Raw genomic sequence first — 13,803 nt, forward strand, 5'->3', positions numbered from 1 at the left:
CTTTGAAGTACCAATAGATCTTGGGTACTGGATAGAGAGTTTCCTACATTGATTTAGCATGTGCATTAGATGAGAAGAGGTGGAGGACCGAGGTTCGTTCTGATTCATTCTTTTTTTTTTTTCTTTTTTTTTTCATGGAACACAGCCTAGGGGTTAAAACTATAGCATACCTTCCAGTTGATACTCAGTAAGTGCCTCGTGTTGACTGATCGACCCATTTGATATATTCCCAAGGTCTACATGCTGCCAAGGGGAGATCCCTGGATCTAAATGAATATGGCTGCTTTGTGGTTGATTATTTTCACTGCCATTGCCAAGTTCGGGTGATGGTTGCTGCGTTGAAGGGTTGATTGGGGCGTGGGAGGTGTTTTCATGGCGCTTCAGGAGATCACGCCGGCTAAAGGAAGAACCGCAGGCGCATTTGTATGGTTTTTCATTGGTATCTAAACATTATTAGTGTAACTACGGGCAATCTATCTTATAGGGAGCTATACTCACGGATTCGAAGATGCCTTTCTAAGTGTTCGTATCGCCGGAAGTGACGCTTGCAATACCGGCATGTTCGCGGTTTTCTTCTGTCCGTTGGAGAAACTTCGGGTTCAGCCGTTGAGATTTCATCCATCTCGAATCTCCAATAAGGCCCGTAAAAGTGGCGGTGCTAGTATTTGAGAAGATCTGTGGAGGTGGTTAAAAATCAGTGTGTATCCTCATATTAAAATGGAGGTAATGATTGAATTTTTCTGGAAGTTGAGGTCATCATAGTCGCAGCCAATATATTACGTGGAGACTGTGGAGAACCACCTCCAAACACCTCCACCGGTGATGCTCCGCCATGATATCTAAGAGTATGTATTTCCATTAAGGTAAGCTCAATTAATTAACCTAACTATTAGTCTTCTACAAAAACTCTTCCGCTTCTCAATTACAATGTCTTCTCTTTCTTATATCAACGAAAAGGGCGCTGGTAAGAAACACAGCGATCTATGCCATTATTCCCAAGCAGTTGTCTTGGGTAATATTGTCACATGTTCCGGGCAAGGAGGCTGGGACCAAACCGATGCTCTAGATGCCGACAATATTCCCGGTCAAGTGGATCTAGCATTCTAAAATGTGGACAGGGTTCTGCAAGCTGCGGGTTTTCGCGGTTGGTAAGACGTTTATTTAATCCGCAGTTATCACGTCGATATCGACTCCTCATATGATCTCACCGTCAAGAAGCTCAAGGAGCGTATTCCGGTCCATCGACCTATTTGGACCGCTGTCGCTGTGCCCCAACTAGCATTCTCAGCGATGAGAATTGAGGTTGAAGTGGAGGCGATTAAACAAGCCTAAGGGAACGACATAAGATGAAATAGGTATTCACTTACAACCTCTGCTGGGATATTTACAAGGTTCCCCGCTGATGATTACCTAGGTATGTCATAGGCAAGCTCGTGATTCGAAGCGGCTATATTAGGCGTCATCCTAAGGTGACCACATGTGATTGATTGTCGATGATCTTCCATGCGGCGTTGAACTGTCGAGTGTACTACAAGCATTCATGAGTTGTATACTAGGACCTATATGAACAGAGTCAGTACTGCCAATATGAGATTTTAACCATCTTAGCTCCTCTCTATGCCCAACTGGAATTCCTGATCTATGGTGTGTTTTCTTTGTATTATATGTTGACAAAAGAATTGATAAAATAATATTTCAATTTTTGTTAAAGCGACAGTCAAGCAATAGTAATCAAAGCGTGGGATTTCTACTAGAAAGCCTGTCGTCTTTTTACCCAAGTAGTACGACATGGTTGAAAAGTCCGGGTAAGCCGTAAACCCCGCCCTGTCAACTGTGGATTTTTCTCTCACTACGCTACATACTCACCTGGGCAGCGATATCAAAGATGTCTCACCCTTTAGCGGCCGATATAGTTGACAGCACCCTGAAATACACATCTCATGCAGGCGTTGAGTGTTCTATTGACTTCAACGATATTCTCTGCGTGTTGTCCAATCCACCCACGTATAGAGTGTTGTTCTTCCAGAAAACTGAACTGGATGGCCCCAAATCTGAGGACTTTTCCTTAAAAAAGATCGATATCGACTCTTTGCCCGCAGAACTATCTCCGCTTGTGATCAAAATTCCTAGCCATCTTCGACGTGAAGATGAGCCACCTATCGTCCAGGTTGTGGTATCTACTGGATCAGGAACGGGGAAAGCCAAGACTGTCTTTGAAGATGTTGTACGGCCCCTTTTCACACATATCGGGCTAGATAATTATGAGCTCCACGAAACAGAATCGGCGCAAACTATTATCGAGCTCACACGATCGAATTTCCTGGAGCGAGCTCATAATGGCGTTCCTCAGACCATCATCCTTCTTTCTGGCGACGGAGGACTCATCGACATCCTCGACATATTCTACAAATCCAAGAAGACGATTGGTGTATCTCCCAACATCGTGTTGATTCCTTGTGGGACAGGGAATGCCATGGCAAGTTCCATTGGATTACGATCTGGTCCGGTGCCGGGTCTTTCAACCCTACTTCGAGGCAGCCCATCTTCCATCCCGGTCTTTGCTGCCAAGTTCTCACCTGGCAGTCGGTTGGTTATCGACGAAGGTCGACAGCGAGCCGATATCGACAGCGATGTGAACCACACATTATACGGGGCCGTTGTCGCGAGCTGGGGGCTCCATGCTGCATTAGTTGCAGACAGCGATACATACGAGTATCGAAAATTCGGAGTCGATCGTTTCAAGATGGCCGCAAACGAGCTACTTTATCCCTCAGACGGCACTCCGCCTCACCAATTCCAAGGCAAAATCACATTAACCACCTCGAATGGCCCGAACGAGGCACGAGCCCAAGAAGCAGTGGAAGGGCTTGAGCACATGTATGCGCTTGCTACACTCGTTCCACGACTTGAAAAGGAGTTCTTGATTTCTCCAGACTCAGTTCCTCTGGATGGACAGATGAGGTTCATCCGATTCGGTCCCATGTCGGCGGAAGACGCGATGCAGTTGATGACTCTAGCCTATCAGGGCGGTCGACATGTGACGGAAGATACGGTCACCTATGCCGACACTGAACAAGTTCGAATCGATTTTCAAGAAGATGAGGAGAGGTGGCGACGCGTCTGTATTGATGGAAAGATCGTCGCTGTCGAAAAAGATGGTTGGGTGGAAATTCGAAAAGAACCTAGCCGTTTGCTAAGCTTGATCAATTAAGTAGAAGTTCATTAAGTTGCGATAGAAATATTTATTAGATTAGAATTAAAGAATACATTGTCTATGATTTATAAACAAGGGCCAGTTCATAGAGTTGTTGATCCATAGAGGAAATATAATCATGTGTTTCCCGCCATATCCGGGATTGGACCCCGTAAACCACCACACTCCACCCATCCCAGCATCTGGGGTGCCCCAGCAAATGATATTATTGTTGTCTCGCTAGTCTCTCCTATCTAGCGCCTTGGAATTTGCTTGATTATAATGGAACTGCCCATTAGATTCGATGCTGATCACTGCGCGCACCTATTCGGCCTCCCAGACCCCAGACCAAGGTGCAGCACACCCCTGCCATAAAAGGTCGCAATTTCATACCTTCTCTGGCTGGCAAACAATTCCGGCGGATACAAAGGAAGCGACCAACATGTTGTTAATCCATCAAGTTGGCAGTGTTCGCGTTGGGGAAGTCGTTCGGTGAGTCTGGCCCAGATCTCCCCCTCAAAGTCTGAAGTCCTTCTGGATCGCTGATAGTCTACCGTCCAACAGATATACGATTACATACACTCCGGCCGACGATCCGATCCTTCCTATTCCATCAAATCTCTACGTGAGGGTGAAGAACACATCTGCGATCCCATTGCGCGCCGCATACCTCCATGGCCCGTACACGCTATACGCGGCTTGCTATCCCTCGCAGTTTGACCCCAACACCAAATATGAGCGACAGGACCTAGAGGGTACACCACAGTTTGAGCCCTACCTCAAGGCCGGAGGTGGCTGGGACGCCGTCATTAAAGTGCCGGCTAATCTCCTGGAGGCTCACGATTTTGGCTCTCCGGGTCAAGGCGGACCTGCAAGTGGACAAAGCGTTAGCTGGATTGTTGAGATACAATCGCAGGTGATATTCTCAAGCAGTGCAGCGGTCCATTTTGAACTGCTGGTGGGCCGAGATGAAAAATCGCTGGCATATTTTTCGGGCGGTGCATGGAGTGGCGGAATTGGCTCTTCTGGGCCTCCGGCAAAGTTACGAGACCATTGGCTGCCTGAAACTAGAGGTAGTCAAGTGCTTGCCTCGAAAGGCGTGTACTCAAAGGCAATCGCTCTTCATGTCGACGATACGACTAGTCTATGGAGCAATCCGCCATTCCCTTCGGCCAAGCCGGACTCCAAATCCGTTGACCAGAAGAACCAGGACTCGCAGCCTTCGTGTGAAAACTCAGCGCCGGAGGACTGTACTGAAGCTCCGATTAAAAGCGCCAAGAAGAAGGTGCATCTCGTGTTACTGACACACGGGTTGCACAGCAACCTCGGGGCAGACATGCTCTATTTGAAGGAGAGCATTGACGCAGCCATGAGAAAGTCTAAAAAGAAAGACAGTCGAGCTAAAGCTCCCCATGTCAGCCCTGTTGGAATGAATGACCAAGAAACCCCGACAAGGTATGAAATCCCTTTTTGATTGCTTGGGAATCCAAAAATTCTAATACTTTATTTCATTGGCAGTAAATCCAGTCATGTTGAGGAGGAGCAAAATAGCCAGCCTAGTGATAACCCCGAGGATGACGACGAAGAGCAAGTCATTGTCAGAGGATTCTCTGGCAATGCTATTCGGACTGAGCGTGGGATTCAATACCTCGGCAAACGGCTGGCCAAATATGTCCTGCTTCTTACATATCCCGATCAACCATATTTCCCTTTGAAGGGCCCAAAGTCGAACCCATTTTCTCGACCTTTTAGTAATCGCAAGGAGCGAGCTCAACCATTTGCTCACTCAGCCGAATCAACCCCCCAAGAGAATGCCCAAGAATTTCAAAATGAAGACCATGCCTACCAGATCACGAGCATCAGTTTTGTTGGTCATTCTCTCGGTGGACTTGTTCAAACATATGCAATCGCATATATCCAAAAGCACTCGCCTCAGTTCTTTGAGCAAATCAAGCCTGTTAACTTTATTGCTCTTGCAACCCCTTTTCTTGGTCTCAGCAATGAGAATCCAATGTATGTTCGATTTGCACTGGATTTAGGTCTAGTTGGTCGTACCGGCCAGGATCTCGGATTGAGTTGGACGGCGCCAAAAGTTCGAAGTGGCTGGGGGGCCATTATTGCTGGAAGAGGAGAGTCTCCAAAAGACGCCGGCCATTCAGATCCTGGCGCCAAACCTCTTCTACGGATTCTTCCTTGTGGTCCTGCCCACGAGGTTCTTAAGAAATTCCAACATCGTACAGTGTACTCGAATGTGGTGAATGATGGGATAGTTCCTTTGCGGACGTCTTCGCTTTTGTTCCTAGACTGGAAAGGTCTGGACCGGGTTGAAAAGGCGAGGAGGGACAACGGACTTGTTGGAACTATGGCCGAATGGGGGTGGGCAGAGTTGACAGGCGCTAACTCGAAATCCCCGCGACTTGCTCGCCCCGATGGAGAACTGCCTTTGAGTCTCCCGGCATTGGAGACCAGTCATCAAACTGCATATTCCGCGACCCCGGTTTCCGCAAGACCCAAAGACGACATTTTGGACGAAGATACAACCTCCCCGAGGCGGACACAATTCCTAGCACCATCCAGTCATGTCTCCAGCCAGAAAATTCCAGAGGAGGGTGTGGTGAAGGAAAATTCCTCGGGAAGTGCGCCTCACAGTCCCCTGGACAGCTTTTTCTCGCTGTTTCGCCTAAATCAGGGCAAGAACCCCCCTAATAGCAAGAATGCTAGGATTTACAAGCGTAGCCAGACCCTGAGCACGTTTGAGACCGGCGATGGTGGTGGCGATGGCATAATGCCCATTACTCATGGACATTCTTCGCACGAGCAAGAAGGTGTGCACACGCCTCCAAAGACAACGTTTTTCGAGTCTGCGGGAGACTTGCTGATGCCGCCTTTGCCACCTGCGGATTTCATCTTGGATCCTGCCTCGCGACCCCGGACAATCTTCCACGACCGCATCTACCACCCAGGGGATATACCACCCCCTTTGCCGACGAAACGACGCACAATAGCATTTGGTTCACTGCAGGGCAAGCAATCGAAGTCGGCGTCCCCCCAGCACTCACCTGCTAGCATCACGGAAAACGAAAGTGGCCTCAAAGTCGAAGAAAAAATCGCGAGAGCCTATCACCGTGATCTGACTTGGCGTAAAGTACTTGTTCGACTTGAGCCCGATGCCCACAATAACATTATTGTGCGGCGCATGTTCACCAATGCCTATGGTTGGCCTGTTGTGAAACACTTGGTTGATACGCATTTCGGCCACACGTCCACTGCGGAAACTGACGATTCTCTGAAGCAAAATGTGGAGATGGCCAAGTCTCCAGATGTTGGTCCGACTAGTTCGGGTGATGAGGTTGAAGGGCAGACCGATTCTGTCGATTCAAATTCAGTAAAAGATACAGATGATTTGCCAAAAGTATCCGATCTCCATATATCGGAAGATCTTTCTTCTGGCCCCAAGGACACATTACCGGCCGAACATGAATCGCACACGAGCAGCAGTGACAGACATCTTGTATCGAGGCAGGATTCAGCACGATGGACTGATCGTGAAGTTGTCGAGGATGACAGCGAGTCTGGTTTCGAAGTGGAAACTAACGCTGGTTTCCGTCACATATAATAGCGCCATCCTGGCTTTCATTGTACATACGGTTTTCTTAGACATATATCCTGTAATTATGTGAATGTGAATGTAAATGTTTATGTTTTGATTGAAGCTTCTTCTACTTTGTATCGCTTTCAGCTAGTCCCAAAATCAATACTTCAATTCACCTTGAACATGGCTCCAAAACTCCTCTACCATCTCCTTTTGTCCAGTTCCGCCTGGAGAACCCCGGACAGCAAGATACTTCCGTCCGTCAAGACGAGCATCCCAAACTCCGGGGTTGCCGTCCGCCATAATGCCCCCGGCTTCAGAAAGGATAACCCATCCCGCGCAGACATCCCAGGACCAGCATCCACCCTCCCAATACAGATCCAGCGAGCCATCCGCCACAGCACATAAATTCAACGCGGCAGAGCCCAAACTCCGCATCGCGCGCACCATAGCTCCACCATTTTCCTTAGCTTGGCCCAGTTTCTCATATGTCCGAACCTTAGTCTCCCAATTGTTCCCGCTGCGATCCGCACCCCATTCAATGGCAATGAGAGCATTAGCTAGTCCCGAGAGGGGCTCGACATTGTCACCTTTAAGCGGCAAGCGAGTTTCACGATTGAGGAAAGCGCCTTGGCCCCGAATAGCGGAATGAAGGGTCTTGGTGGAAGGGTTATAAACCACGCCCACCGTGGGTATGCGTCCAACAGCGAACCCGAGCGAAACACAGGCAAATGGGAAGCCATGCACGAAGTTCGTCGTTCCATCGATGGGGTCCACAACGAAGGTAGGGGCATCGGTCAATGGACGTGCTGGGTCATATGTTTCCTCGCCGTGGAACCTGAGAGAACAGGCATTAGAAGCATGCTAGCAGCCACGAAAGAGCAAAACACATACTCGTAATGTGGGTATTTCTCCCTCAGGGAGGTCGAGATCATGTTTTCGACGGCACGGTCATATTCCGTGACGAGGTCGGCACCTACGGAGATCAGCTATTTTCTTTTCTTGGCTGTTTGTATGGATACGGACTATTCATCTTAGACCCTGTGCCGCTGGTCTCTGGTAGTGCATTGTTGATGATATCCCCGGCCTTGAAGGCCAATGAGACTAGGAAGTCATGTATCTCGTTGAGGTTTGGGTTCTCCATGATACAATTGAGATATTGAGATGGTAGACTTAAGTTCTACCTAAATATAGCTGTGGTTCAAAGGCCAAAAACGGAGGAGACGATCTCCGGGAACGCTAGAGGCGGGGCAATTCCAACCTCTTTCGAAGGAATATAGTAACGTCGACATGTATATTGTAGAAATATAGATGGATTATATGTATTACCTAGTATTGAATAGCCACCTCTATCCTCTTAGATTGTTTCTAGTACCTTTGTAGTGTATATGTGTTGTATTACAAATAGCAAAGATCCAGGGCTGGAGTATCTCCACGCTTCCAGTGACGTCGAGAACCCCCACTTCCGCGGGAAAAAAAAATCTTTGAGATTCTACAATTTTGGAGACGACACACACTCAGGAGCCCTTCTTTTTGGCTTATAGATTATACTCCAATATGCCGACCGAACTTGAAGAGGTGCGTGTCTGCGGCCTACGATATCGATTAGCTTACTCACATCTTCCTATAGCTGGTGGAATTCCTGCACCATGGCAACACCCAAATCAGACAAATCGGTACGGCAACTCCTCTCGCGGCGCGAATATATGATCTAACTACTCATAGCTTGCGAAAACCTCGTCGGTTTCTCCACGGCCCAGCCTGACTTGTTCAAGCGCCATCAACTCCTACCCGTCCGCGATTTGGAGCTTCTGGTCCTCGATTACACCGTACGTTATCCGCGATCATGGGTCGTGACCTTCGACTGATATCTTTGTACAGCCAATTGCAAAGAATGCATTGACCATCCTGGTCAACCTGTCTGGCGACGAAGAGGTGCTGAAACTTCTCGCCGAGGATGACAAGTTTGTCGAGACCTTGCTTTGGAAATTGACAGTGAGTTGTCTCGGATATCATACCTGTGGACAGCAATGGGGCTAATTTATTCGATTTCAGAATCCCAAGGAACCCAATGCTGATGAAGTGGCCATGCTTTTGGCCAATCTCGTCAAATCCGAAAAACTACACAATCTGTTCTCCCTCAAGCGCAGAATCCCTGAATCCGTATCTACCTCCGAGAACGCGATCGATCAGTTGATGGACTGCTTCGTGAAGGGTGCCGAGGGCGATCTCAACAAGCACGCCAATTATGATTACCTGTCGTACCTGTTTGCCGACCTGTCCCAGACAGAGAAGGGCAGAGCCTATTTCACCCAACGCCAGGAGTACGATGGGGTGGTCCCTATCACCAAGCTGACGGTCTTCACTGAGCACCGAAGCGATATTCGGAGGAAGGGCGTTGCGTCCACAATCAAGAACGTGGCTTTTGAGGTCGAGTCGCATCCAATGCTCTTTGACGAGGACGGCGCCAACCTTCTGCCTTACCTGTTGCTCCCGCTTGCAGGTCCAGAGGAGCTGTCAGAAGAAGATACGGCGGATATGCTGCCAGATCTTCAGCTTTTGCCGCCCGATAAGGAAAGAGACAGCGACACCAGCATTATCACGACCCATCTCGAAACTTTGCTTCTCCTGACCACAACTCGGGAGGGCCGGGATAAGATGCGAGCTGTCAAGGTCTACCCTTTGATCCGCGAGACTCATATGCATGTTGAAGACGAGAATGTCACAGAGGCATGTGATCGGTTAGTGCAGGTCCTGATGCGAGATGAGGAAGGTGAAGGTGAAGATGAACCCGAAAAGCCCCAAATCGAGGCGCCTCAAAATGAGGATGAAAAAGTTGTAGAACTGTTTTAAGCGATTAGATACCAAATCAATTGTACATATGGGAATGAACATTATACAACACTATATGAATGTATCTTGTATCTTGTATGTAACCTCCCGTTGGAAAGGGAAGATAAATCTGCCGATGTCGGTGGGGCAGCCCAGCTCTGGGGGGAACGACGGGTCGTTTTTCACTACACTACGACCTTAGTCCTCCACTAGCTCCGTGATTTTCTCTCTTCTGATTCCTCAATTCCCAGATCGATCTCGAGCTAATGCACGACCTAACCTGAAATACTTCCAGTATTTCATCATCCCCCCCACCATCACGTCGGCAAATATTCCACTGCGGACGCGGAAGCTGTCTTGCCCCTCGGCCCCGAGGTGCAAGTGGCTTCCCGCTGAATCGGATCGAACTGATTCCAATTTTCATGATTGTGCGAGCGACAATGGAAACTACCCCGAGATCGACAATCTACCACCCGACGTGAACCCCGACAGTGGGATTGTTCAGCGCTTTCGGGCCTTCATGTCGCGCGCCCCTCTTCTTCCCTCGTCGCCCATCCCGGGTGCTTCCTCTTACGGATCATTGGGAAGCTCAGATGATTCAGAAGAGGATATCTCAGTCCTGCGTGGTCAGAGCGTTCGTGGAGGTTTACAAAACGCGAGCTTCGAAGATGGCATTGGAAGTTCTTCCAACATACCAGGGTCTACCCCGAGACGATCACATTCCTCTGTCAGGCGACGAAACAGCTTGTACGTAGAGAGAAGTCGTCGGCATTCATCCGCTGCGTCCGATGTGGGAATGGGTCCTGATTCGAAATACTCGTTTGCTACTGGGTTGGCCGTACCAGGCAACCCGGTGATGCAGGAGACACCAGCGTCTTCGCCATATATGACAAGTGATGATGAAAATGTCCTCGACATTGATGATGATGATTCGAAATCCTCGGCCGATGATCCCCCAGATAATTCGCCGTATGCCCAAGTACGAGCTTCGGTTCCGGCGACGGATGATATCTCTCTTTCTATTAACAGTAAGCTTTCTTCCTGATGCTTTTCCCTGCGTATATCTAATGGTTTCTAGCACCTCGGATGTGGATTCTTTCTTTGCTATTCTCTTTAACGGGGTCCGCAGCCAATCTTTTCTTTTCTTTGCGCTATCCTAGTGTTGCCATCACCCCGATCATTGCTCTTGTTCTAGTCCACCCACTAGGGAAGTTTTGGGATGTGGTTTTCAAACAAATAGGTGATCCTCTCGAAGTTTTCGAGAACGGATCCCTTCACCACCGAGAATTACTCTCCGGTGAGATCGATGCCCCTCCTGTTCCATTGGCATCCCGAGTCAGACTTTGGTTTGCCCAAGGCCGTTGGAACGAGAAGGAGCATGCTTGCGTCTACATTAGCAGCAATGTTTCCTTTGGATTTGCTTTCGCGACCGATGTTAGTACACCAACGAGATATTTGTGACGAAGCTGACCAAGACAGGTTATTGTCGAGCAACATAAATTTTACAACCAGGATGTTCCAATTATATATCAGTTGCTACTTATCATATCCACTCAGGTTTTGGGATATGCATTCGCAGGTCTAACTCGACGATTCCTCGTGAGGCCATCGGCTATGATCTGGCCGGGAACCCTGATGTCCACTGCAATGTTCTCGACAATGCATAAGTCTGTCAACAAAGAGGCAAATGGGTGGAGTATCTCCCGATATAAATTCTTCGTCATTGTGTGGGGAGGCGCATTTCTCTGGTATTTTGTTCCAGGGCTGTTGATGCCTGCTCTAAGTTATTTTAATGTGATTACTTGGTTGGCACCCAAAAATGTGGTGATTTCGAACTTGGTAAGACATCCAGGTCCTTGTTCGCTTCTTTGACTAACTTTCATAGTTTGGTGTTGCCTCTGGTCTCGGGATGTTCCCCCTGACCTTTGATTGGGCTCAGATTGCCTATATTGGATCCCCATTACTCACGCCTTGGTGGGCCGCAGCCAATATTGTGACGGGACTGGTGGTTGTCATCTGGATAGCCGCCCCGATACTTTGTAAGATCTCCCCGTATTATCTCATTTGACTCTGCTGATCAAACGAAGACTATAAAAATGTGCTTTTTTCTGCATATATGCCCATCGTTTCAACAGCAGTATTCGACAATGGTGGGCGACCATACAATGTGAGCCGAATCTTGACCGCAGACTTTTTGTTCGACGAAAAGGCCTATCAAGATTACTCCCCAGTATATCTCCCAATCACCTATGTTCTGTCTTACGGTGTTCAGTTTGCTGCTTTGACATCCCTTGTCACCCACACCATTTGCTGGTATGGGAAGGACATCTGGCATCAGACTAGGAAGGCTTTTGAGGACAGACGAGAAGTCCCAGGCATGGAGACGTACCAGCCCCTTCGTGGAAGCAATGAGACGGTTCAACAGAGTTATGAAATCCCAAGGACCAGCTCGCATGAACCGAGCCAGGAAATTCCATTGGCAGGGGAGGATGTTCATTGTCGCTTAATGAGACGCTATAAGGACGCTCCCCTCGCGTGGTATCTTATAGTGTTCATTTCTATGCTCGCCATCGCCATCTTCACGGTGGAATAGTACGTTTTCCCCTCTCTTTAACCTTTGATAACAGCTGACCCTAGCACAATAGTTATCCAACACACCTACCTTGGTATGGGCTACTCTTGGCTCTTGGTATTACTTCTGTGTTTTTCATCCCAGTGGGCATCATCATGGCTGTCACCAATCAACACAGCAGCCTCTATCTGATCTGCCAACTCCTTTGTGGTATTGTATTCCCGGGAAGGCCTGTTGCAAACATGATTTTTGTGACCTACTCATATATCAGCTCTGCACAAGGGATCAAATTCTCATCGGATCTCAAACTTGGCCATTACATGAAGATCCCACCACGGATTCTGTTTGGCGTCCAGATGATGGCGACTTTGGTCTCGAGTCTGACCCAAATTGGTGTGCTGAACTGGATGTTCACTTTTGTCCCGGGACTTTGCACCCCGCAGGCCATCAATGGTTTCAATTGCCCCATTGCTCGAGTCCATTTCAACGGCAGTATTCTCTGGGGAGTCGTTGGCCCCCAGCGCTTTTTTGGCCCAGGAGGGCTATATCGTCCGCTTGTTTGGGCCTTTTTAGTGGGAGCCGTCGCCCCTCTCGGAGCATGGCTGTTGGGGAGACACAGCAAGAAGAGCTTCTGGCGTATGGTCAACTTCCCCATCTTGTTTGGTAGTCTGAGCTGGATACCACCTGCAACCGGGCTCAACTTTTCCATCTGGGCTCTTGTATGTTTTGTGTTTAATTATGTGATCCGCCGAAGAAGGACCGCATGGTGGGAGAAATATGCAATGACCTTGTCAGCCGCATTGGATTCTGGGTTGGCATTTGCAGTGGTCGTTGTCTTCTTCGCCTTCATTTACCCTGGCTGGGTTGATGGTTTCAAATGGTGGGGGACGGAGATTTATAAACAAGTAAGTTATTGATCGTCTGGCTGTTTGATGTCTGCTAACCGGGTCAAGGGTTGTGATTGGATTGCTTGTCCATACAAACCACTGGAACCGGGTCAACGATTCGGTCAGTAGATTCTGTATCAATTGAAAAAATAGAAATTCAATTCAAATAATACATAATATATTAGTAGGTAAACTACATCTAGCATCTAGTCAGATAGAGAAGCAAGAATAGTCGCGCCCTCTGTCTTCGAGGACTGAAGGCTTCGATGATCTGAATATGCAGTTGGCTCGAGAGGATCTTAGAGACAGTACAGTTTGGATCAAGTAAGATGTGGTGATTTACGAACTCTTGTTTTCTTTTTGATTATATTTTCCTCAATTTTCTTTATGACCTACGAAGTCAGCAGTTAGAGCTCACGTACTGTAGATGTGATCTTAAGAGCCTCTAGGTGCACGGACCACACGACCCGGAGATCTGTCCGGGTCACGTGTTTATATCAGCGGGACGGGTAAACACTTGCTCCGATGTCTACCGTCATACCTCCGGTTCGCTGCCTCCAGCTCTTTCAGAGTGGCTTACCCATCTCTCACTCTTTTTTTTTAACCCTGCCCCCCCCCTTGTCGCACCGCAAGAGAGGCAAAGGCTTCCATCTGTTCCGTATTTCTACCCCTGGCGCGACCCGTCACGTCGTCTTCTACCACTCGTACAACTCTGTTTTGCACGTCA

At 48.4% G+C, this 13,803-nt stretch overlaps 3 protein-coding genes across 3 annotated transcripts; 2 read left to right on the top strand and 1 right to left on the bottom strand.

Moving 5' to 3' along the window:
* Positions 1 to 1,885: 1,885 nt before the first annotated feature.
* PEX2_051560 (ATP-NAD kinase, PpnK-type) lies at positions 1,886 to 6,809 on the top strand (the record flags this gene model as incomplete). The annotated part of the gene is made up of 4 exons (XM_016742431.1): positions 1,886 to 3,158; positions 3,493 to 3,685; positions 3,758 to 4,648; positions 4,712 to 6,809. The coding sequence occupies 4 exons, from the start codon at positions 1,886 to 1,888 to the stop codon at positions 6,807 to 6,809; spliced, it is 4,455 nt and encodes a 1,484-aa protein (XP_016592871.1).
* A 135-nt stretch (positions 6,810 to 6,944) lies between these two features.
* Positions 6,945 to 7,929, bottom strand: PEX2_051570 (inositol monophosphatase family protein; the record flags this gene model as incomplete). Its single annotated transcript, XM_016742432.1, has 3 exons — positions 6,945 to 7,623; positions 7,680 to 7,761; positions 7,812 to 7,929. The coding sequence occupies 3 exons, from the start codon at positions 7,927 to 7,929 to the stop codon at positions 6,945 to 6,947; spliced, it is 879 nt and encodes a 292-aa protein (XP_016592872.1).
* A 413-nt stretch (positions 7,930 to 8,342) lies between these two features.
* PEX2_051580 (Oligopeptide transporter OPT superfamily) lies at positions 8,343 to 13,205 on the top strand (the record flags this gene model as incomplete). The annotated part of the gene is made up of 13 exons (XM_016742433.1): positions 8,343 to 8,363; positions 8,416 to 8,461; positions 8,511 to 8,614; positions 8,667 to 8,780; positions 8,841 to 9,623; positions 9,820 to 10,645; positions 10,696 to 11,051; positions 11,097 to 11,456; positions 11,503 to 11,656; positions 11,705 to 12,209; positions 12,255 to 12,283; positions 12,334 to 13,094; positions 13,143 to 13,205. The coding sequence occupies 13 exons, from the start codon at positions 8,343 to 8,345 to the stop codon at positions 13,203 to 13,205; spliced, it is 4,122 nt and encodes a 1,373-aa protein (XP_016592873.1).
* Between the last annotated feature and the right edge of the window lie 598 nt (positions 13,206 to 13,803).

This window comes from Penicillium expansum (genome assembly GCF_000769745.1).
Source record: "Penicillium expansum strain MD-8 chromosome Unknown contig167, whole genome shotgun sequence".
Lineage (NCBI taxonomy): Eukaryota > Fungi > Ascomycota > Eurotiomycetes > Eurotiales > Aspergillaceae > Penicillium > Penicillium expansum.